We start from the raw sequence: 26,441 nt of genomic DNA, 5'->3' as shown, positions 1-26,441 counted from the left end.
GAATTATTAAAATAGAAAATATTACTTTTTATGAATCTATTTATTTTATAAAAATAATTTTTTCTGGAATTTTAAAATATTTATGTAATGTAATAAGAGGGAGATTTGAGATTTATCAATTGAGTATTTGATTTTTGAAAAAAATTATCTCCACACAATAATTTGAATTGATTGAGTGGTCAATTCACTTATCCATTAAAATAAATATCAAAAATTTAAATTTTATTTTGTGCATGTAGCTATTTATTAAAACTCAAATCTACAATAAATTAATTTTTTATCTATTAAATTAAGAGATACTATAAAGGACAAAAGAAAAAAAAACTACCCACGCACTCTATGTTATTGCCCATACAGCAAAGAGAATAATCACTCACTAATAAATATCTAAACCATTCAAGTAATGATCGAATCTATTTTATACTCATTCTACTAAAATACTCTTTACCCCATCTCTAACTTCTTTACTAAGCACCTTTACTCACAACTTGTTTCAGGTACATCTTGAAACATTTATAAAATTCAAGTCAAATTAATCAGCAAATGAATTATCTTATATTAGATTAATAGATTAATTGTTATCTCCATATTTTTATTGATTGGTCATCGACCGTGGAGTTATTGCGTCCCGTATAATGTATTAACAGTAACACCACTTTCTAAGTTGGCTTTGGAGTATACATCTTATTGATTCCAACTACACAGTGTTATGGAAGACATCCAATGAGGAGTGCTGTACACATAAATCATTTTGGCATATAAGGTATGTAAATCACTTAGTGAATTATATTTTTATTTTTGTATTATGTGTTTTTTTCCTTTTTTTTTTCTTTGCAGTTTTTATTCATTTTCTTTGCGTGTTTTATTTTATTATTATTTGTTTTATTATTGTTGTGTTATTGCATTTTTTTCTCATCCTCTTTCTATTAATTTTATAATTTTTTTTATGTTTTTCTCTCAAAAAGAATTATGCGAATATGAAATAAGAAGATGAAGAAGAAGAAACCGAAGGAGATGAGGAAAAGGAAGAGAAAGAGTTTTGAATTATACAAAACTTATCAGTATACATACACCGAAAATTCTTAAACAATACACTCGAATATCTTCGTGTTATACCTAAATTTTTTACAAATACAGAAAAATATTTCCTCTAATACTGCATTTTTTTCTTCTTCTTTTTTTCCTTATTTCTTTCTTTCTTTTAGTTGAATGAATGTAAGTTCATCCTCTTCCAAGTAATTTTGCAGCATTATGTGTTTCTTCTTCTTCTTTGTTTGATTTGTTTTGTTTTATTCTTGTTAAGAGAGTAAAACAAAAGGAAACTTGAGAAAATAAAATAAAAAAAAAAGATAAATAAGAAAAAAGAAGAAGAAGATGGTGATGATGATGATGATGATGATGAAAAAAGAAGAAGAAGCAGCAGAAGATGAGGAGGAGGAAGAAAAAGAATTTTAAATTATGCAGAACTTATTAGCACACATACACCGAAAATTCTTAAACAATATACCCAAATATTTTCGTATTACACCCAAATTTGCTGTAAATACAAAAAAATGTTTCTTCTAATGCTACATTTTTTTCTCTTTCTTATTTTTCTTATTTCTTTCTTTCTTTTTGTTGAATGAATGTAAGTTCATCCTCTTTCAAGTAATTTTGTATCACTATGTGTTTCTTCTTTTTCTTTATTTGATTTTTTTTATTCTTGTTAAAAGAGTAAAACAAGAAGAAACTTGAAAAGATAAAACAAGAAAAAAAAAATGAATAAAAAAAAGAAGAATAAAAAAGAAGAAAAAGATTATGATGATAATGAAAAAGAAGGAGAAGAAGCAGTAGAAGATGACAAGAATGGAGAAGAAGAGTTTTGAATTATGCAGAATTTATCAGCACGCATACACCGAAAATTCTTAAAGAATACACCAAAATATTTTCGTGTTACACCCAAATATCTTCGTGTTACACGCAAATTTGCTATAAATACAGAAAAATATTTTTTTAATGCAGAACTTTTACATTACATTTAATTCAAACCATCAACAATGAAACATTATTCACCTACAGAATTATAAACTACTAACGAAAAAATTAACTAGAATCAAACCACACGCTAGCTACTTGATTGGATTCAAAACAATAATCAATTTTGTTTTGATTCAGTTGACAATCTGAACTTGAATTATTCATTATCTTCAACAACGAGATAACTGATGATGGAGGAGAAAGAGGAAAAAAAAAAGAGGAAAAAAATTATAATGAAAAAGAAGAAGAAAGAGGAGGAGAAATTGGTGTTGGTGATGACGATAACGAAAGAAAAATATAACAAAAAAGACGAAGAACGTGAATAATAGTACAAAAAAATATATACACATAAATATAAATAATTTATACAATTTGTATAAAAAAAACGCTTGTATATAAAAAGTAATGGATACATATTAAGAGTGGGAAGTTTTACCCACTGACACTCTAATTACCCGAACGGTGTGTAAAACTCTTCTCAAATTGAATTTTATATTTCCTTAAATAATCTTAAATTTTTTTTCTTTCACAAAATCCTTTCTGCTTTTCTTTTTTTTTGGGTCTTTTTTTGTTAGTTTTTTTTTTTATGTCTTTTTACCATCTCTTCTTTCTCAAGATCTAAGAAGTATAGGGGCCGAAACAGTTTTTGCTCTAAAGAGCCCATAACAAAGCGATAAATAATGGTCCCAAACAGGAGACTAGGCCTAATTTAGAATGACATTTAATTATCGAAATTGCCCAAAATTTAAACCAAGATCTTAGTTCAAAACCAAAAACTGCAATTGAGAATGGAAGGGAGAAAAAGATTAAATAATAAAAAAAACTCACAAAAATCAAATTAGATTAGTCTAGTGGTTAGTTTATTAGTCTGTTTAACCAAGCGTAAGAGTTCGATTCCTGTGCACGTAGCAACTCATTAGGTTAGATTTGTAACGGATTAGTTCTTGACCTGCCAGATTGAGAAATACCGCATGTAACCAAAAAATATCCATAAAGATTTCAAATGGGTTTGATTTTTGAGAATAGAAAACATTCTAGTTCAAAGATTCCCTCTCACAACTTCCTTCATGGGACTTCAGCTGAATATGTAAATCTCTCTACATTTTCAATAAAATATATCCTAACTAGAATTAAATTTCTTGAAATTTCGTGTGGTTAAAGAATATGGGACGATGAAACTTTGGTTCCCTTCTCTAACACTTGTTTTACTTTAACAAATTATGTGTTGATACACCTTGTAGCAAGATTATCACAACTTAGGAATATTATTGATGGGTAATATATAATAATGCTATTCAAAGCATAAAGTCCATGAGCATGTTCCTTTTTTGGTGGAATACATAAAAGATGGGTGGTTGGTTTCTATATATGGAAGGAGTCAAGTAACATGGCTATGGGGAACACTTTGGTCTCTAATATGTCTTTGTTTTTGGATCTAAATTCTCTTTTCAAACCCTATCATCTCCAACTCAAATTGCCTCATAACCAACGTGCATGCCAAATGATCTGTTTCTAGTCCTCTCTTACACATACATAAACCTAATTTCTTTTTCTTCTTCTCCTTTTTTTTTTTAAGAATACACAACTTTGTGTCATTTGGTATTTTTTAAGTAGATTTGTTGAACTTTAAAAATAGGTTAAATTATTTTATTGGTCTTTATAGTTTTATTAAATTTGTAATTAGGTCAGTATAATTTTTTTTAATTCAGTCTATATACTGTTTTAATTTTGTAATTAGATCATTTTTAATGTAAAAAATATTAGAATTAATTGAATATTTTTCTTCAAATTGAAGGTATTTACAATTGAGAATTGAATTAGATCGCATGGCCATATATATTTTAAGAGAAATATTTTATTAAAAATAATATATGAATCTAATCAAAAAATTATAAAATTTAATTATAAATTTAATAAAATTATAAAGACTAATAAAATAATTAAATATTAAAAATATTTAAATTTTACGTTCGTCATTTTATTATTCCTTATGTTATAATTGTAACCACTTTAATTTTGCTACAAATTAAAAAATATTTTATCTCCAATGTGGTCATCTTATTATTTTAAGAATTTAAATTTTATATACTATTAATATAAAATAATTTTATACAGATAATCAATTATCTATTGACATATTAATAAAAATAATAAATTTTAAATTTATTATTTAAAAAATCATTTAAACACATCATTTGTGAGACAATTTAAAAGGCTCAATTTCAACATATATAGTTTTCGTAGGGTGTTAATTTTTTTTTTCTAATTTTAATTACTATATGCTTGTTATTGCGTGGGTGGCGGTCTCTTTAGTCTTTAGGGATCTAGTGATCCCTAACATAGTAAAATTATTAAACAAATATTTAAGAGAATACTCTATATATTAACTTTCAATGCTGCGTTGACAAGTAGACATACATGTATTTAGAAATTAGGATTGATAGATACTATTGCAACATATTGTTCCTGATGATCATTGTCTTCTGGGGAACTGTGGTTGATTTAATTTGTACATAGGAAAGTGTGGATGTGCTTGCTGATCCCAGATTTAATCAATTGGTGAATAATATGCATCATATTATATTATAGGAAGAATTTTAATTATACTGGTGTTTCAGTTATTTTATTTGTTAATATAAATTACAAAAAATATATATAATATATATTAATTAAAATTAACGATTAAAATAATTAAAATAATAGTATTTTTAGTATATTTAAAATTTTTTATATTATATATTAGGATAGATATTCTTATGTTATGTTCTAAATATATTCGTTAAGATTATAAATTAAATTTTTTATTAAAAATATAAAAAAATTAAATTTTTAGTATATTTATTTTATATTTATTAAAAAATTAATTTTTTATTATTAATAATTTTATTATATATCCTTAAGACATGTAGTAGTTAAACCCTATATGTTATCATTTTTTTATGCTCCTATTTGTTATCATTGAACAATAGAATAGTCTTTGGATTAGAGAATAGAAGCAATTATTAAGGTGTACATTAAAATTTAAATAGTCAACAAATAAACATGTAGACACGCAACTAGATTGTTGTTAATTATTTTTCCCTTGTGATTTCTTTTTTTTTTTTAAAATAAGAAAAAAAAGTAACTAATGATAAGTATTTTTATTTTTTAAGATTTCAAGCTTGATTTTGAAAATATAAGATATTTGAATTAATACCCAATTTTAGTTTTTGATTATTTATCTGAAGGACAAAGTAGCACTCTATAATTCAAAAAATTTTAATTGGTTTTCAATTATTTAAGTAATTAGTTTAATTAATTTTTAATAATTTAAGTAATTAATCTAGACATTCTTTATAAATAATGATCTACTGATGCATTAAAAATCGTTTAAACTCATTACTTGAATAATTGAATACCAAGTAAAAAATTTTAAATTATAAAAGATTATTTTATTTTTTGAATAAATAGAAATTTACTCTTTTATCAAAAAGTAAATACTCGCATAAAATTAATTTTATATATAAAGATAATAGTTAAAAAATTAATAAATAATATAATATATTTAATTAAATTAATATTTAACAATTCTCCACAATTATTTTTGTATGAAAATAATTTTATGAGCATCAGCTTATAGAAGGAGTCAAATTTTTTATAATAAAATATAAATGGGGAAAAGTAGAAATCCAAAGAAAGAAAAAAAGGAGAGAGAGAAGAGAGATGCTGATTAGGGGAAGCAGAGGCACATGGGAAGAGGGAACATGTGGAGAAGATTCAGAGCACTTTGTGTTGATGGAATTGAAAATTGAATTTATGAGGGAAATGAAATGAAAGAAGAGCAACAAGGAATAACATGGTGTCACCCTAGCTACTCCAAAAGGCTTTGCAGCCAAACCTTCCCAATTGTAACCAAAGAAGCCTACTGCTCAAACTGTAGCCCACGCTACTCAGGTACACCTGGTGGGCCCCATCCCATGCCCCTCATGGCCCCATTACTAGCCCACCCTTCAAGATCACTACATTTATTTTTTTAATTCTTTTATAAATTTAATTCTAATGTATTTATTATCATTATAAAGCAGACCTATTTTTTTTATAGTATCCTCTAAATTCAGTTTGATAAATCAAAAATTATTTTATTGTAGATCGGACTTCTATATAACAATTCGTCGCTAATTAATAGATTATTATATTTTTAAAATAAAATTTAATTTTTTAATATTTATTTAAACAGATTAATAAAATAATTAATAAATTAATATAACTTAATTAATAGGCATGTATATTTAATCATATAATATTATATAAAAAATATTATGTATATACTAAAAATTAGTTATTATCTATTTATATATAATTAAATAGGATAAAGTATATTTTTTGTCCTCAAATTTATTATAAGTTTTAAATTTATCCATAAATTTCAATTTGTTTCAATTTTATCCCAAAATTTTCTATTTACATCAATTCTTGGGGTGTGCATGGATCGGGTGAAATCGGGTTTGATGTGACTCAGATCCAATCCAAAATATATACCGGACCTATTTATTAGACCCAAATCCGACCCTAGACCCGATGCGATGAAACCTATACACTTTCGGGCCACGATTATACCGGGTAAAAACCGGATAAAAATTAGGCCGTTAACATTACATTATCTTGATACCTTCTTATAAGCTAGCATGTGAAAATATCCAAATTTCCAAAACTTCAACCATTATTTGACATGATAAAATTCACTTAGAAAAATATAACAAGAACCAACTCTTCTCTAAAATTAAAGTATAACGATAATCAATACTAATATTGTCTAATAACACCAAATATTTAAATCAATACCAATAACACAAAATTATGCATTAATTAGTCTAAAATCTTATGCATTTTATACATAAAATATTAACTTATAGTCTTATAATAACTAATAACACAAAATATTAAGGTTTACAATACTTAAATTCTACATAAGAATAGCCATCATCCATCACTAATAACACAAAATATTAATTGTGTATGATGACCGGGTCACCGGGCTGATTTCGGGTGACCAAGTCATGGCCTGGATCCGACCCGAAATAATGACCGGGTCTATTTTTGAGGCCCTTACCCAACCCTAGACCCGATAAAATCACACCAAATTAGCCTCTAAAATGTTCGGAGCCGAGCCGAATCTTCAGGCCGGACCGGGCCATGCACACCCCTAATTTGCATCAATTCTATCCCTGAATGTTAACAGCGTTCAAATCACTAACAGATATTAATGACGTGGCAAAAAAAGAGTTCTGATGTGGCAATTAGTATTCGAGTCATATTTAAAACGTTTTTTTGAATATGTTTTATTTTTTATTTAAAAATTTATATTACAAACATTAAATGGATAAAAATTCCAATCTGAACCCTAAAATTTACTTCTTGGTTTTTTTCACTCTCTATAAAAAAAAAAAGAAAAAACCTTAACTAATGGCTTTCCAAGGCTCTACATCATCACAAAAAAGCAATAGGCGACAACAAACGCTTACATGTAATTGTGGTGAACCCCTCTGTACTGAGATAGTCGAAGACACTAAAAAATTCCGAGCGAAGATTTTGAAATTGTGTATACTTTAATGTAAGTTTTAGTGCTTTTATTTTGATGTCTTCATGGGTTTCCTCGAGTTTTTTTTATGTTGCATATTGAGAAGGAGTGCACTTTCTTTGTTTGGATAGATAGAGTTGCAAAAACAGAAGAGGCCGAGGTTGCAAAATTGAAGATGAGAATTTTCATCTTAAAGGGTAAATTAGGTTATGCTAAATGCAAATTGTTAGTGGCTGTTATCTTTGGTGTTGTGGGTTTGTTTATGGTGATTTTAGGCTGCATTTGTTTCTGAGAACATAATAAGACAAGACACTGAGAACAAGACATAAAGGACAGAGATACAATTTTATCTTCTTGTATCCTGTTTGGTGATAAATTAGAACAAATTATGAAAATCTAATTTATTCTCAATTTTTTCATTCAAAAAATTTGAAACAAAAAATATAATAATAAAAAATATAATTATAAAAAATTAACAAGAATAATAATAAAAGAAAAAATGAAAAATAAGTTGTGTCCATTGTTAGTGTCTCCGTGTCCTTTCTGTCAGGATGGACACAAAATACACCAATTCAGTATTTCTGGACACATTGTCTCTGTTGATGTCTCTTCTGTCAAACACGATTTTGTGTTTTTGTGTCGTTGTCTCAGTGTCCTGTCTTTGTAAATAAACGCAACCTTAATGTTTTATTTGTGGGTGAAGAATGGAACCTATTAGAAATTAGGATATTGATGCGCCTAGGATGATTGAAATTAGCAGAAGTAAGAGTAAGGTGGTCGTTTGTGATAAGTTCCAAAAGTGTACTCAACTTGAAAACTTGTTAATGTAGTTGTTCCTGAAGTTCGATTTATGTTTCAAAAATTACCCTTGAAAGGATTAAAATAGTTTGAATTTAAATTTGGCATTAAGACCCAATTATCATAAATTGACAAATTCAAGTAATGAAAGACAATTTCAGCAGTGCACTAATAAAAAAATTGGATAAAAATGTCCATCACATTAGTCATTATCAAAATAATATAAGTCATTAATCAAAATAATCTCTAATTATTAACATAAGTAATAACCAAAATGAGAGCTAAATAACATAAATCATTAGTAAAATAATTCAGTAGTAAAAGAAGAGTTAGTCCCACATAGTTTAATACAAAATGCCATATTTTTTATTCTTTCAAAAGAAATATCAAATAGAAGATGTGACACAATTAAGATCCAATGAGAGTACTTTGAGTCTGACTTCCTTGTGATGAGGGTTGTCCATGTACACTCGAAATTAAGTTGCTCTTAATTATTCTAGTTACTTTTGGTGGCTGAAACTTTTTATGTCCTTTAGGTTGGATGTTAGACTTTTCTGCAACATTGGCCAACCTGGTCTTCTTATGTATTGACCGAGTAGATCCAGCATTTCAAGCAGTGTTGTTCTGGGCTGACAATGTTGTAACAGTTGCAGCAATTTCAGTATTATTGTGCTGGGTTGACGATGTTAAGAATGTTGTAGCAGTTTCAGCATTGTTGTTTTGGGCTGGCGATGCTGAGGATGTGGCAGCAGTTGTTTCCTATCATGGACATCAACAAAAAATAGCAACAATGCTGAAACTGCATTACCTCGTCAGAAACCATAATCAGAACGGCACTACCTTGACATCTCCAATGGTTGCCTTGTCAGCGATCGATGGCTGTGTAGGTGTCTTCCTCGTCTCACAATCGGCGTTCTGCTCCCTCTTCCTCTTTGTCTGCTCCTCACCAGTGTTCTGCTCCTCGCAATCGTCAAAGAATGCATGGCTTCCTCGTCGATGACTAAACCGTATTCCAGAATTCTCACTCGGTGTCGACAGCATCGCCACCTGTGTCGTCTTGCATGTCGCTGCGGCGGACTGAAGAAAATGGCACGACGTGACGATGTGTGACCACCCTCCAAGTCGGTTCTTGTTCGTGTAACTCTATTTCTTTGGCTTTATTTCTTCGTGGCAAAGGGAAATAAATAGGAAGATATTTGAAAAAAGAAAGATACATGGGTTACTCACACAAGAATATTTTGGGAATTTCATTTTCCTTGTTATACGAGACACTTTATTTTGCCAATCATTAACACTGGTTACTGATTTGAATAACGTTAATTTAAAGAGGGTAGAATTGATGCAAATTAAAAATTTTTAAAATAAAATTAAAATTTTTGAACAATTTTAAAGTTATTAGTAAACTTACAAAAAAATATATTTTTTTCAATTATATAACATTTTACTTATTTTTATTATATATTTTATATTTTAATATATATATTTATTACTAAATAAATAAATGCAAAAAATGAGAGAGGAGAGAGAAAATGAAGGTACATAGGTATGATAGGTTTGTGTGGGATTCTACCAGTCTCAAAGGTTGCCATAGATACTCTTAGCATTGAAAAAGTGAAATCACCCAATGATTTATCCATCAATGGATAAAAGACACATCACATCCCATCCCCTTATTCATTCACCATCTTTTTACCACATGTTCTATGCAAATTATTTGTTTCATGGCAGATGTGGTATTCTATAAAAAATAGTGCGTTCTAGTAATTTGTGAATAAGTGGTATATATAGTGTAGAAATCGCATCTCTGATTTTATAATTTATTCCCTATATTTTAGTAAAATATCAAAAATTTAATATTTTTAATTTCACAAAAAAGCTTCTATACATAAAAAAATTGCCTCATAATTACACCAAACTTTTATTTAAGCAAAATATAATATATAGCGTTATTAGAATCAAATGATACTAGTATAAATTTTAGTAAAATTATGTCAATTATATTTATAACTTTGTATAAATGTATATTTCATCGCTCTAATTATTAAATTATAATGACATATTTATAACTTTTTTTTTAAATAAGCATTGTCATGAAATTATTTATCATTCTTGACTTTTTAGATATAGAATTTTGATACCATATAATAAAATTATTTATCTCAAAAATTTATACTAATAAAAAATACATTATTAATATATATATATATATACTCGTTAATAAGTATAACCCCCTTCTCTCTATATATATAGATATATCTTATTAGACAATTATTAAAAAAAATTCATCTTTTATACATTCACAAAATTGACTCTTTATTATAATATTTATAGCAAACAGTTTTTTCAATCATATATAATTGTCAAAATCAAAGTTAACTTAAAAAAACACAAATAAATAAATATATCCTTCTAGTTTTAAACAATTAAAGGAAAAAAAACACAAATTTCATTTAATTAAGTTCGATAATTGATATTTAAATTACATATATATCTAATAGAAAGTTATCAATTTAATTATCAGATGCTAAAATTTGAATTAGAAAATATTTCAATAGATAAAATTAAAGTAACCAGATTACCTTCTTGTTATCAAATATTAAAAATAAATCTCTTAAATTTAAGTAAAGTATATAAAAAATAATTTAATATTTACTTCTATAAAATAATTATTGAGACTTGAGTTCTTTAAATTGTTTATTATATATCAAATGTTTGATAAAATATTTCAACTTAAAAATGATTTCAATAAAGTAATACTTATATTGAGTTTAATAAAGTAATTTTGTGAAATTAATTTAATTAACACAATAATTTTATGTATAGAGTCCAATCTAAGAAAATAAATTTATATATTTATCTAACATAGTGAGAACAAATTTCACAATTTAACAGGGATAAATAAATAATACTACTATATACCACAGTAATTTTCTACGTACTTCAATAGTATGTATAATTGTATATGTAGATCCGTTCTTGTCAATATTTATAATGACTACAGTAATTATAAAGTATTATTAAAACTAAAATAGTTGAAATATTATTAAAATTAAAATTATATTTTTTTTGACATTTCGATAACACTACTTTTATTTGTAAGACTTTTTAAAAAAGCATTACTGAATAATAAAAAGAAAACGTTATTTTAGTTTTAACGTAATCAATATTATTATTATATTATATATATCTTGAAACACTGCATGTTGCATACTAATGAATAATGATCCTTCTTAATAACTTTTTTATATTACTACTATGGATATAAGATTATCTATGACATTGTTCGGAAAAAGATGTCTTCTTTTATGTCTAAATTAATTTTCCTATTTTGCCTATGTCAAAATTAAAACCACTGATGACTTGCAACACCACGTGAAAGTTAGTTACCAAAGCTTGAGAAATTAAACTGTTTACTAACCCATCAAATTAAGCTATTTTTTAAAAAGAATATTTAAAATAATTAAAAGTGTAAAAAATTAAAAAATATTTGACGAATAGATTAGTAAAATATATGTACCTGACACGAGGCAAGTGTATACGACGTGAATTATTATAATTAAGATCTATCTATGAAATGTGCTTACCATGCGTAACCAATTAAATACCAAATAATAAAGAAGAGAAATATATGCCAAAATCCAAATACATGTTAACAGAAAATGGCCAAATATATCCAGCATCTGCCAGACTCGCATTTAATTAATTTAATTCCAAGTGCAAGTTCCATTACTAATGAAAACATTTAATTATACTATATTATTAAAGAAAAGTATATGAACCAATTCTAAATCAGGAATAAAACAATTTAATTAATTATAAATATAATAATTAATTTTATTTATTTATGATTTAAAATATTGGTTATTAAATGTTTTATCACATTCAAATTAGGAGGAGATACGTTCAGTATCATTATAACGTGAATCACAAAAACTGATTTAATTAACTTCCGTCTCTTCACCCTTATTTCCTTTCCAAATGCCTAAAACATGATAAATTAGAAGATAGATTTAGAACCATTCAATTTACAAAGAAAAGAAATATCCTAATACCTAGCATAAACACCATCCACGTAGAGGTTTTGAATTCATCTAGAGGCATTTGGCTGGTTTTTTGCTGAAATCATCTTGGTTCCTTAGCATTATTGTATTATTAATCAATTTAAAATTGATCGAGTTGTCAATTTACTCGTCCACTTAAATAAGTGTTGGGAGTTTACATCCCGCCTTGTGCATATCCTTAAATAGAATTTAGATCTGCAACAAATTAGTCATTAACCTGTCAGATCAGAGAATACTGTAGACAACAAAGAAAAGAAACTATATTATTATAGATATAAATAATTAAAATGAGCTACTAGTACTTGTGACTTGCAATAATTTTAAATAATAACATTTTGTATTATACATGTTTCCTTGGATTCTGGATTTTCATGTTGCCAAAATGCCAGGTTTCCTCGTCACACATGCAAGACCCTAATGAGTTATTACCACAAAGTATCAAGTGGGTGTATATTATTTTATGGCTGTGCCAAGATTCCACCTTCATTAAAATTTTCTCAAATTTGTGCTTTGGCATTTTTAATTACCAAACAGTATTGGTGCCCTATGCGTCGGTTAATCTATTCCAATTCTGTAAAATTTGGTTCCTCTAGTTTCTTACCGAATCCATATTACTCTTGTTATAATTGGTTTCAAGATTTTTTTTTCTTTTTTTTTTTTTAAAACCTAATAAATTGAACTAACTAGTTAGAAAGCCAGACAATATTTTCTTTAATGATAATTATTTATGGATTTGTTATTTATGGGTTCATTATTTAATGATAAGGATTTATGGATTCGCCGTTGTGTGTCTAGGACTACTTGCAACACAATCAGTGTATGTGGGTATTCAACCAGCTTTGTTCTTAATATATAATATGAAGCGAAATGTTTGGTAATAAAAAAAATTAAAAAAATAATTATAATTTATTTTATTTAATATTTATTAATTATCTTTAAATAAGATAAAATTTATGTTTTTTTATTTTTTTAATATTATCGTAATATGAATGTTTAATTTATAAACATACGTATGACGAGCAAACAAAAATTTAAATCCAAATTCTTGTTTTTTACAGATATTTAGTACCATCAAATTAGTAGTTTAATTTACTAATCATATATACATAAATAATATATTTGATATTATAAAATGTAAAAAGATAAAATATTGTGTCTGGTAGATCAAATTGAACGATTTAAAGTGAAGATAGAGTTTAGATTTGAGAATTTAAACTCATAAATAGAATTAAGGTGGAATTTAAATCCTATTTTATTCATATTTATATCTATTACTACTTCTACATATGTGCTTCACCATATTTATTGGTTATTTTAGTCTTTATTTGATTTTAAATTTTAATTTTTTATCTCTTTAATCATTTAAAATAGACACTCTTCATCTTCAATTTATTTTCTCAAACAGAAATTTTTTGGATAAAATTTATCTTATATGTGTCTTGGTATGTATCATGGTGGTGTTTGTTTGTATTAAAGAAAGTGTTTCTTTCTATGAATTTAAATTTTTTTGTATAAAAATGATTTTATATTATGATATAATATCAAAAATTTTATAAAATAAAAGAATATAGAGTTTGAATCCAAAACTGAGTGTCTCTCTGTTTCCTAAATCCATAATTTTGAATGGAGAAATATAAAATTGTCTATAAAAAGATCAAGTTACCTCAGAATTATTATCCATAAAAGAATAAAAGAATTAAAATTATGTAATGATTTTACTCAGACAAAAATAGTCCTTTTTACACAAATATTTTAAATAGATTACTCTTTTTTATTTCGTTGAAACTTTAGAATTCCTTTAAATATACCTAACTTTTATTATTTTTTACAAGTAATTATTTTCCGTAGTAATTTCTTGATAAAAATGTAATATATTCACTAATAAAAATAATATATATTTAATTTTAATACGCTGACACATAAATTAAAAATTTTACATAATTATTTAATTAAATTTATGCATTTAAATAATATTTAAGTAATTAATTTAAAAATTAATTATTTTTATTTGATATATAATAATAGTACAAAAGTAATCATTTATATAATTTTTTTTATCAACATTACATGAAAAATAAATTTATATAATCTTATATTTATAAAATCTCAACAAGAGCTAATAAAAAATATGTTATTCAGAATCTAATAAACTCAATTATGTAATCACAAATATATATATGATGCAATTATACATTAGACACAGTACACACATCAAGATAGGAAGCAGAAAGAAGCAACATCGATATCTCTCCAAAGAAAAACAATTAAGCTTTATGCTAATATTATTCTTTATGATTAGGCTTGCTTGGTCTATTGATGTTGACATGGATTAATAACCGAACTTTAACTTTGCATGATCATCATTATGATCCCATCAAATCCCAATCCATCTCTTATTTTTCCAGGCTATGCTGAGCAATAAAATGCCAAAAATTCTATATATTATAAAATTGCTTTGTGTGGCCCGGAACTTCATTAAGCGAATCTATCATTCATCAGTTTCAACCAATTTTTCATTTTCATGTCGACTCTAACTTATCTCATAATATAAGCGTAGATATCTCCAACACTCCAATGCAATATTAATTAATAATTTACATATACATTATTATATGATTATTTAATGCTCGCTAATTGGTAACAGAGAATTATTATTGTTGCAATCATTTCCTTCACAGTAAATTAAAATTTTGAAAAACAAAATATTATGCAGAAAGTTCTTAATCTAATATTCCTGTCATTTCAGATGTCAATTTTTTTAATCTATTTTGCATTTGAATTAATATTAAATATTTTTTTACTACTAAAAATGTTGATCTCCTAATAATATTCTTCTCTTGGTTTTTCACTTATATATTTGGATCTTTTTCATGTTTTATTTGAGATATATTTTTTAACGAAAAAAAGATTGAATCTAAAACCATCGAATATGAGATTATAAACCTGTCATGCATCTTAATTAATCTCGCATTACATTGATTATTATTTCATACATAAAGAATATATTATATTGCTAGCTCCTCTTATTGTGTAAGTAAATTCCTCCTTTGATTTACAATTTTTTTTAATCTTATGGATCATCAGATTCTATTATAAAATTCTTAAGCAATTGTTATTTAATTTTATTTGAATTTAGAGTATCTTATCTTAATTAAAATGAAAATAGTTAATTTATTACATTATTCTTATTCTCATAGCATTATAAAGCTTAAGAAATATTGCATAATTTTTAAATACATTTAATAGTGTTGTAAAAAATAAATTTTGTACGAATTTTAACTATTGATTGTATTGGTTAAAGTTTTTAAGTTGTTATTAAGTTATGTTTAAAAATATACAAAATAAAATTATCATACGTTAAAAATATAATTATTTATTTTATTTTTTTATTAATTAAATTTTTAGAAGGAGTGATTTTATAATATAATATTAGAGCTCTACGTCTGAAAAATTTAGAATTTGATCTTTAGCGAATTTAAAAGAGAAAAAAATAGAGAAAAATTAAAAAAATATTCTGCAAAAATTCATACGAATGTAAAAGAGACTTTTACTTAAAAGAGAGTGTTAAAAATATAATTATTCATATTATCTCTTTTTATCAATTTAAACTTTTAAAAGAAGCTAAGTGATTTTATAGTAACATAATAATACATAAAACAACAATTTATTATCCTCCAATTTTAAAAGAATATAATGCAAGAGAATTATAAAAAAATTAACTAAATTAATCTAATTAGGTGATTTTAGAATATTGCACACTTAAGTCTCTTAGACAGATATTTTTCATTCTCAAAAAGTAATCAAACACAAGACTACTGTTAATAATTATATAATTATTAGAATTTTTTATGATTTAAATATGATTAATTTTTATTATCTTTAAAAAACTTAGCATAAAATAAAATAAAATATAAAAATATTATTACACAAAAAATAAATTACTATATATTTTATATAAAAAATTATATTTATAATTATTTTTAGTTAATATCTAACCAACGTGATTGAGAAAAATCTAGAAAAATGACTTGACGAGGACTCTAACAAATTTGACATTAATTTTAATTTAATTTATTATTTATATATTATTTTTTGAGAGAAAAATATAGATAAATAATAAAAATAAATAATATGAATAATAGATATATCGAATATTTATTTTATTAGATGCGCAGATGATTATTTTAATATAAAATTTAAATACATAATTTAAAAATATAATATATTTTAGTTTGATTAATGATTGTTGATATTGTTAAAAAAAATTATTAATCAGCTAACATTATCTTTTTAGAGAAAGAAAAAAAAGAAAGCGAGAGAAATTGGGATATGTATGAGTAGTATAGAGGATGGCAGGATGGGCAGTGAAAAGGGGTCCAATATTTGAGATGCAATAGACTTATTCTTGTTTCTCTCTCTCTCTCTCTCTCTTTCTGTTTCTGAAACCTCTGTGAAGCATGAGAGTGAGAGCCCCCTTCAAATCCATCTCATCACCGCCACAAATTGCATGAATCAATAACAATCATACATGGCCTTCCCTCCTTCTCACTCTTTCATCTTCCATCATGATCATCAACAACCACAACATCACCCTCTCCGTACAACTCCTCCTTCAGCCCCCGACTTCCCCTCTTTCCCGCCTCACCACCTCCACTTTCCAGGTTTTTAACTAACTTCTCTAACTAACTTCTTTAATTTCAATTTCCCCGCGTTTTTCGGTTACATGTTTTTATGTTGTTGTAATTCCAGCAGGAGGAGGTGGTGGTGGTGGTGGAGGCTCTTGGATGAAGCGATCCATGTCGTTTTCAGGCATAGACACCACCAAGAACTGTGGCGGCGGCGCCGGCCCTGACGAGTTAGCGCTACTGCACGGAGACGATGAGCTCTCCGACGACGGATCCCAAATCGGGGAGAAGAAGAAGAGGCTCGGCATGGAGCAGGTGAAGGCTCTGGAGAAAAGCTTCGAGGCCGGCAACAAGCTCGACCCCGAGCGCAAAATGCAGCTGGCCAAAGCCCTTGGGCTTCAGCCGCGCCAGATCGCCATTTGGTTCCAGAACCGCCGTGCAAGGTGGAAGACCAAGCAGCTCGAGAAGGAGTATGAGGTCCTCAAGAAGCAGTTTGATGCCGTTAAGGCCGATAACGACTCCCTCAAAACGCAGAACCAGAAGCTCCACGCTGAGGTAATATAACTGTTAGAGATAAAATCAATTTATATGTCTTAACAATCTTGTATCATGATTTGTAGAGTTTGTTTATAAAAATATTTATAATTCTTCAGAAAATTTTGATAATTTTTTGCTAAAAATGTTTGTTTTTTGAGGAATTTCATCTATCTTTTTAGTTTTTACTGACAATATTCTTGTTTAATTTAAATCTAGATTTTATTATTACCATTATGTATTGGAAATAGTATTATTTTTAATTTTTATTCTGGTGAAGTAGCATTATTACTGTTATGATTTTCAATAGTAGCATAGATAGATATTTTTTTTAAAGTATTAAATTGGTTTTGGAAAAGGCCAGAGGTACTTGAAAACCTCTTCGGATCTTGGTTTGGAATGAGTTCGTACCATTTTGAATAATTGGTTTGTGTCTTTGATCTTTGATTCAATTACTCAATCATTGAGTTCTGTGGTTTCAATCAAAATGTTTCTTTATTCTATGTATTTCTTTTTATTATTTCAATAATAATAATAATAATAATAATAATAATAATAATAATAATAATAATAATAATAATCAGACTTCTCTTTTTCAGAAAAACTAAAGATTTTATAATAGATGTAGATGGATGATTTTATGTTTGAAGAAAAGTAAGCTATTAATACTTTTTTTTCCCGTTTAGAAAAAAAAAATTCTTTATATATATAACTTGATTTTATTGATTGAATTATATATGATCACATCATCCATATAGCTGATTTATAAAGTAACTGATTCCATCATCAAATGTGTGCTTGATTGTTAGTTGATCATTCTTATGAAGAGTACAATTTATATACAGTGTATGTGTGTGGCAGTGTCAGAACCCAGAAATCAGAACTACATTTTAATAGTAATCTTTGTTTCTCTTTTTCTATTGAATCCTCTGAGTCTCTGCCATAGTTAGATTCCAACTATGCTATTCATTAGTAATAATAAAAAAAATAAAAAAAAAATAAAAGTCCTTGGGCTGGAGCTCTCCACATGGGAAATAGAACTAAAATATGATCATTATTATTATTGATTCGGTTTTTACAATGATATTACTTTTTTATCTGCGGTTTTTTAATCATTTAAAACCATGGCTAGGTTTTATATATTATGAAATAGCTATATTAAGCATACATAAAAAAATTATTAAGTTAATTATTAATATAAAATATAAATTAAAAATACAAATAACTATATTACTTGATTTAATAATTATTTTTGACGTGTATATATTATTTTTGATGTTTACTTTATTTGTAATGGTGTTTATGAATTTGCAGCTAGAAGCTCTAAAGGGTAGTAGGGAATGGTGTGAAAATGGAACAATGATTACTCTAAAGAAGGAAAATGAGGGTTCTTGGAGCAACAATGGAAGTGATAATAGCTCAGATATGAACTTGGATCTTTCAAGAACACCAGTGATGAATAGTCCAGTGTCTTCTTCTCATAATAATAATAACAATAATAATAATAATAATAATAATAATAATAATAAAAGCCTTGTTCTACCAAATAATTCTCTTAAGCCAGCAAGCATAACACAGCTTCTTCAATGTTCATCTTCTTCAAGATCAGATCTTCAAGATGAAGGCTTTTGCAACATGTTCCACAACATTGATGAGCAGCACCAGAATTTTTGGCCATGGCCTACTACCGAGAATCACCACCATTTTCATTGAACACTATATATATTCTTATTGAATTAAGAAAATGATTTTGGGCATTATTAATTAATTTATATATATACATGCATGGTTTTACTGCAATGGCAATATTGCAATTTAGAACCGTTATTATGTAAGGGTGAAATTTCATGATGATGAGATCAAAAGAAAGATCATTAGGCTTAGATCAAGTTATTATTTTTTGTTTTTCTACCAAAGTATCAGTTTCTTTTTTGCAATTTATGCTTATGATGATAATGTAGATTATTGGTGTATGTATAAAGTTTGAACAAATCTACTTAAGTGGTGTACTTTCAGTATATAGTGCAACTACTTCTTTCCCATTTCATCATCACACTTTAATAATTATTACTCTATTATTGCAGAATAAATATTATTTTGCTATAGTCTGGATAGGATGGAATACACCATATATATAATAAATCAATGTTAATATTAATATCTTCTTCATATAAATAATTAATCATTATTATATAAGGTTTAAGATATACTATAGCCCCTAATTAGTGGGTTTCCAGCACTGGCACGTAGTATGGGCCACAAATAAATTAAAATAGGATTCTCTGTTTGCATTCTTTAAGAAATTATTATTATTATTATTATTATGAAAATATATTGTTATTCCTATTTTTAATAGTATTACTTTACAAATGCTTTACACATAATATTTTTTAATTATATTTTATATGATTTTTTTTTCAAAAAAAGTGATATTATCAAAGAGTGACTATCTATTGTTATTTGGAAGGATGATATAATTTAATGGATTGGGGGAAAATTGCATGGAAAAAGGTGGGGTTTTTGTGTATGAAAAAGTTCTCATAAGATCAGTGGTGGCTGACTTCATGGATAGTGTAGTAGTAGTAGTGATGAGAGGATTAAAAAGGGTGCATATTGAGTGAGGAACATGTCATTTTATGTGTTGAAGAAAGAGCCAAATCTAGCTGTGATGAGTTTATATATAAAATAAAGTGTATGTGATACAATTACACCAAAGAGAAAGAAAGATTGTGGGGTAGCTTTCTAGAGGCAGAGTGATGAGAAGGATGCAATGCATGGTTCCTAATCACACAGTCAAAATAGGAGACAAGTCAAAACAGTATGGATTGAGAATTAATTAAGAGGAAGGAAAACATTTTCAAAAATTATATAATTAATTATTCAAAATTTTAACTAATTAATAAGAGAGGGTTCATTATAATTATTGAAAATTTTTATTAATAGATCTCTTATATTATATTGTTCACCTTACATATTAATCAATAATATTTAATTAATTTCTAATAAGTGAAATTGGGGAGAGATTCTACATGAAGAGTATATATATCTCCACTCAATACATATATAAAATAAAAAAGAATAAAGTTGACTAATTGGTCATTTTATATGGGTTGAATTAATACTTGAAGTATAAAGTTAAATCTTTAATTTGTCAAATTAATTTCTTTTTCCTCTTACAACTTTTGCTAAATTTAATCTGACAACCGAAACTACTTAGCTCTGCATCTTGGGGAAGATCCATGTGACCTGCTGCCAAAGCAAAAGACTTCAATTTCTTTCTTTCTTTCTTTCTTTCCTTCTTTTTTTCTTTCTTTCTCTCTCTTAATTCTATGTGCTAAAGTTAATTCATTAGTAGCTGTCTGCCAAAAAGTTTGATCTATCTATATTTATACTTAAATAAAGTAGAATAAACATTACGTGGAGTAGTGCTAATTCATATTAATTAATAATAAAAGAAACATATAATAATATATAAACAAGCTAAGGTCATTGAGTGGAGTGAGTTTAATTACTGCTATTTGGAACATAGAAAAATATGGATTATTAATTTTTTAGCCTTCCTTATCTTTCTCTCTCCCTCACAATTCTCCACCTCGTTCACAATTTGAAATCTATGCAAATTTTGGACGATCAAAGAATTGTGTTCGTATTCGGTTGCATCATTTGACAATGACTGCCTAACATGGAACAATATTGATTAATTTCAAACAGTGTTGGAACTTGCTTCCTGACACCACTTTAGTCAACATGTCAGCGGGATTTTCATCCGTGTGTACTTTTACAAGAGAAATGTCACCTTTCTCCATAACATCACGCACGAAGTGATATCTAACATCAATATGCTTGGTACGAGCATGATGAACCTGATTGTTAGCCAAATGAATTGCACTTTGACTATCACAATTCAGATCCACGCAATCTTGCTTCAACCCCAAATCATATAGAAGACCTCTTAGCCACAATGCTTCTTTCACCCCTTCTGCTACTGCCATGTACTCAGCTTCTGTAGTAGATAGTGCCACTGTAGCTTGTAACATCGATCGCCAACTAACTGGAGCACCTTGTATTTTATATACATAACCAGTCGTAGAACGTCTTCTATCTAGATCACCAGCATAATCAGAATCAACAAAGCCGCTGATTTGACATGATTTTCCACTAAAGCATAAACCTGTGTCAATGGTGCCCTTCAAGTATCTTAATATCCACTTGACTGCTTCCCAGTGTGCCTTACCCGGGTTTGCCATGAACCTGCTAACGACACTGACTGCCTGTGAAATATCTGGGCGTGTACATACCATAGCATACATTAGGCTACCGACTGCACTAGCATAAGGTACATTTTCCATGTAAGCCTTATCCTCTGCTGTAATGGGAGATTGTTTACCAGAGAGCCTAAAATGTGGAGCCAACGGCGTTACCACTGATTTAGCATTTTTCATTTCAAATCTTTCAATGACGCGCTCAATGTATCCTCTTTGGCTCAAGAACAATTTTTGGCTTGATCTCTCCCTTTTAATTTCCATGCCTAATATTTTTCGTGCAGCACCCAAGTCTTTTGTTTCAAATTCTTTACCAAGTTGAACCTTTAACATATCTATCTCTACCTTGCTCTTAGAGGCAATAAGCATGTCATCCACATACAATAGAAGATAGATATAATCACCTCCAGGAAGCTTACGAATGTATACACAACAATCATAATTACTTCTGGAAAAACTTTGTTTTAACATAAAGGAGTCAAATCGCTTATACCATTGCCGAGGAGATTGTTTTAATCCATATAGCGATTTCCTCAAGCGACATACCTGACTTTCTTTACCCTCAACCTTAAAACCCTCAGGTTGATACATGTAGATTTCTTCCTCTAAGTCACCGTGCAAGAATGCAGTCTTCACGTCTAGTTGTTCCAACTCAAGATTACTATGAGCGACAAGACTTAAAAGCACCCGTATGGAAGTGTGTTTCACCACAGGAGAAAATATCTCATTGTAATCAACACCTTCTTTCTGTGCAAATCCCTTTGCTACTAACCTAGCTTTGAATCTTGTAACATCTGACTTAGTAGGATCTTCTTTTCTTTTATACACCCACTTACAACCAATTGCAGTCTTTCCCACGGGCAATGGGACCACATCCCATGTCTTGTTCTTATGAAGAGATTGCATCTCTTCCTCCATAGCGACAAACCAACTCTCTCTATCTTTGTCTTTGATAGCCTGTTTGAAGGTGACCGGCTCATCATCCTCCACTGAGAGTGCATAATCTACCAGGTTTAGCTGCCCATAATGTCTCAAAGGCTTGTCTGACCCGAACTTCTGAACAAATTTATAATTTCTCTTTGGCCTAGTAGATGCCAAAGAATCCTGCTGCTGCTGTTGTAATGCATGTGCATTTTCTCGCTGAATTTCCTCATGATCAAGTTCATCTTCTGTGTCATCTCGAGTAGCATTAGGATGCTCCACCTGAACATTATTAGAGTCTATTTGTTGGTATTTAGACTCTATCTCCACCACTTGAGTATTTGAAGTTTTTCCAACATCACCATCATCTGGCACCACATCTTTAGACAAAGCTACCATAGATCGTTCATCAAAGGTAACATCCCTGCTAATTACAAACTTAGAATCATTTACACTCCAAAGGCGATAGCCTTGAACCCCTATTGGATACCCCAAAAAGATTGCCTTCTTAGCTCTATCATCAAGCTTATTATCTTTAACATGATAATAGGCTGTGCATCCAAAGACTCTGAGTTTTTCGTAATCTGCATGTTCCCCTGACCATACCTTATAAGGTGTGTCTCCATCTAGAGAAGAATGTGGGGATCGATTCACTATGTAGCAAGCTGTAGCAATCGATTCTGCCCACCATTCTCTGCCTAACCCAGAATTAGAGCGCATACACCTTGCCTTCTCAAGTAGCGTACGATTCAGTCGTTCGGCGACTCCATTCTGTTGTGGTGTCTCTCTAACTGTCCAGTGTCTTGTAATGCCTTCTCGGTCACAAAACTCCTTGAAAGCCCCATCCGTGTACTCTGTGCCATTATCAGATCGTAGAGTTTTCAGCTTCCTACCTGTTTGGTTTTCAACCATTGCTCTCCATCGCTTAAAAGTATCGAATACCTCATTCTTATGTTTGAGGAAGTAAATCCAAACATACCTGGAATAATCATCAACAAAAGTAACAAAATACCTGGAACCACCCTTGGAAGTAACTTTAGCCGGGCCCCAAACATCAGTATGCACGTAGTCTAACAACCCTCTGCTTTTATGCTTGCTTGTAGAAAACTTCACCCTATGTGCCTTTCCATACACACAATGCTCACAAAATTCCATTTGTGGTTTCTTCATTATCTTCAGCAAACCTTGTCCACAAAGCAATGATAGACCTTTCTCTGACATATGTCCAAGCCGCATGTGCCATATTCTCGTGCAATCTGTTTGATCTCTACTTCGACCGATTCCAACTGCTAACTCACCTATAACTGTTGTCCCCGAAAGGGAATAAAGATTACCATGACGAACTCCTTTCATCACTACCAAAGAACCACGAACAACTTTCAGTACTCCATTTTTCGCAACTATTTTGCAACCATTTTTCTCCAACAAACCTATGGAGATCAGATTTTTCCGCAAGTCTGGAATATGTCTCACATCCTTTAAGGTTCTTACGACACCATCATGCATCTTGATTCTTACAGTACCCAATCCCACAGTTTTACAAGCATGATCATTGCCCATTAAAACTGTGCCACCATTTATGCTTTCATAGGTAGTAAACCACTTCCTATTTGGACACATATGGTGAGAGGCTCCTGAATCAAGAATCCACTTATCGAAAATTTCATAAGATTGTTCTGTCACAGAGTAACAATCTTCCTCATCATTTGAGACGTAGCTTACTTCTTGCTTTTCTTTTGGGTTGTCGTTGTTCTGTTTCTTGAAAGTTATCTTCTTATTTGGACAATTTGCTTTAAAATGTCCAGCCTCACCACATTTAAAACATGTTCTCTCCGCGTGAGGTCTAGATTTTGTCCTAGACTTTCCACGCTTATTACCTTTTCCTCTTTCATTAGTCCTTCCTCTAGCCGCGAACAATCCTTGTGCTTGATCATTATACTCTCTTCCATTTGAAGATGACATTACACTTGTAGCAACCTTACGTAGATCATCTGCTAAAAGTGATGCCCTCGTCTCATCCATGGTCAGAGTGTCACCCACCAGCATCAATGTCTGCACCAGATTTTCATAGGACTTCGGTAATGAAAGTAACAATATGAGTGCCTGGTCTTCATCATCAACCTTCACATCTATATCCTTTAAGTTTGATATGATCCTGTCGAACTTATTGATATATTCTCGGATTGAGGTGCCTTCCTCCATCTTGCATGTATACAATTTGGATTTTAAGTAGATCCTGTTAGTTAGAGTCTTCGTCATGAAGTTACTCTCTAACTTTAACCAGACGCCTGCTGCAGTTGCTTCTTCGTTCACCAAGAAAGCAACATCCCTCTCAAGGCATAAGATTATTGCAGCCCGTGCCTCAAGATCTAATTCTTCCCAATCCTCATCTTCCATTCCTTCCGGCTTTTTCTCTTTTCCTGCTAGTGCCTTGTGTAACTTTTGTGATATAAGCAGATTTTTCATCTGCATCCTCCAATAGGAAAAATCATTTTTCCCATTGAACTTCTCGATTTCATATTTGCCTACTTTGACATTACTACTAGTAGAAGCCATTATATTCAAAATTGAATTTTACCACTCAAATAATGAATAATATAATGTTGGCTCTGATACCAATTGTTGAGTCTGCAGCGGAATTTTGACTTCTAATAGCTACAAAGTAATATGAAATTGAACACTACTCACAATAATACACTCGCTATATAATTACTAAAGAGAAAAGGAAATAGAATAAAATAATAATAATATGAAGAGAAGATGTGAATGTAATTGTTATTGTTGATGATGATTGAATTGAAATTCTACAAACGTTTATATAGTGGTTATATGCTATAATTTCAATGAATAGAAACAAAACTTTCCTATAATAACTCTTAGCCTTCCTTTTCTTAGCCTTCCTTTTCTTTCTCTCTCCCTCACAGAAATACTCCTTTGGAAGGACACTTATTAAATTTGTGTATGATTTTGTTTTACAGAAAAATAAACTTTTATATTCGATTGTAGAAAATCTTAAAAGTACACTTTAATAAACTTTTATATTGCAGAAAAAAAATTAAAACTACATTAAAAAAATTGATAAATATATTTTATATTGAAACATGAATGGAGAAGAGACATAATATTCGATTGTAGAAAATTTTAAAATCTAGAAGTAAGAATAAATTTGAGTCGTTTTCGTTTCTAAAATTACACAAATGTAACGCATACATGATACGATACTTGTTCTCTTTTTTTTTTATAAATAAATTTGAGTTTTTTTTCTAGATTTGTAAAACTTTTGACAAATACTAAGTTTTTCTCAAAATATCTTTTTTCTAGATCTGAAAAGTCTGTATTACTAACACCAAAACACTCATAAAAAAAAAATTATAACACTCACAAGGGCACTATTATATGTAAATCAGCTAAAATTTATTTTATTTAATATTCATTAATTATTGCAGTAATTAATATATATTAAATAAAGCAAGTTTTAGTTGTTTTTTTTTTCTCTAACATCACCGTAAAAGAAAAATGAGAGAAGAAAATGAGGGCTTAAGATTCAAATATGCGACTTTTAGGTGATATAAAGATATTATATTATTTGAGATATAGCTCGTTAATTAGTCTAACAATATTTATTTAAACAGACAAATAAATTAATTAGTAATATAATTAACTAATA

The 26,441-nt window shown here is 28.6% G+C and overlaps 1 protein-coding gene across 2 annotated transcripts; it reads left to right on the top strand.

Annotated features, from left to right (window-relative positions):
- Positions 1-16,714: 16,714 nt before the first annotated feature.
- LOC112716380 (homeobox-leucine zipper protein HAT7) lies at positions 16,715-19,638 on the top strand. 2 transcript variants are annotated; one of them, XM_025768287.2, is made up of 3 exons: positions 16,715-17,093; positions 17,182-17,612; positions 18,906-19,638. In XM_025768287.2, the coding sequence occupies exons 1-3, from the start codon at positions 16,961-16,963 to the stop codon at positions 19,302-19,304; spliced, it is 963 nt and encodes a 320-aa protein (XP_025624072.1). In that variant the 5' UTR covers positions 16,715-16,960; the 3' UTR covers positions 19,305-19,638. The 2 variants fall into 2 exon arrangements, with proteins under 2 accessions (XP_025624072.1, XP_025624073.1); XM_025768288.2 differs by having other exon boundaries at positions 16,717-17,093; positions 17,185-17,612.
- The last annotated feature ends 6,803 nt before the right edge of the window (positions 19,639-26,441 follow it).

The sequence above is a fragment of the Arachis hypogaea genome, chromosome 10, assembly GCF_003086295.3.
Source record: "Arachis hypogaea cultivar Tifrunner chromosome 10, arahy.Tifrunner.gnm2.J5K5, whole genome shotgun sequence".
In the NCBI taxonomy this organism is placed as follows: domain Eukaryota; kingdom Viridiplantae; phylum Streptophyta; class Magnoliopsida; order Fabales; family Fabaceae; genus Arachis; species Arachis hypogaea.
This window is presented reverse-complemented; position numbering and strand designations above follow the sequence as displayed.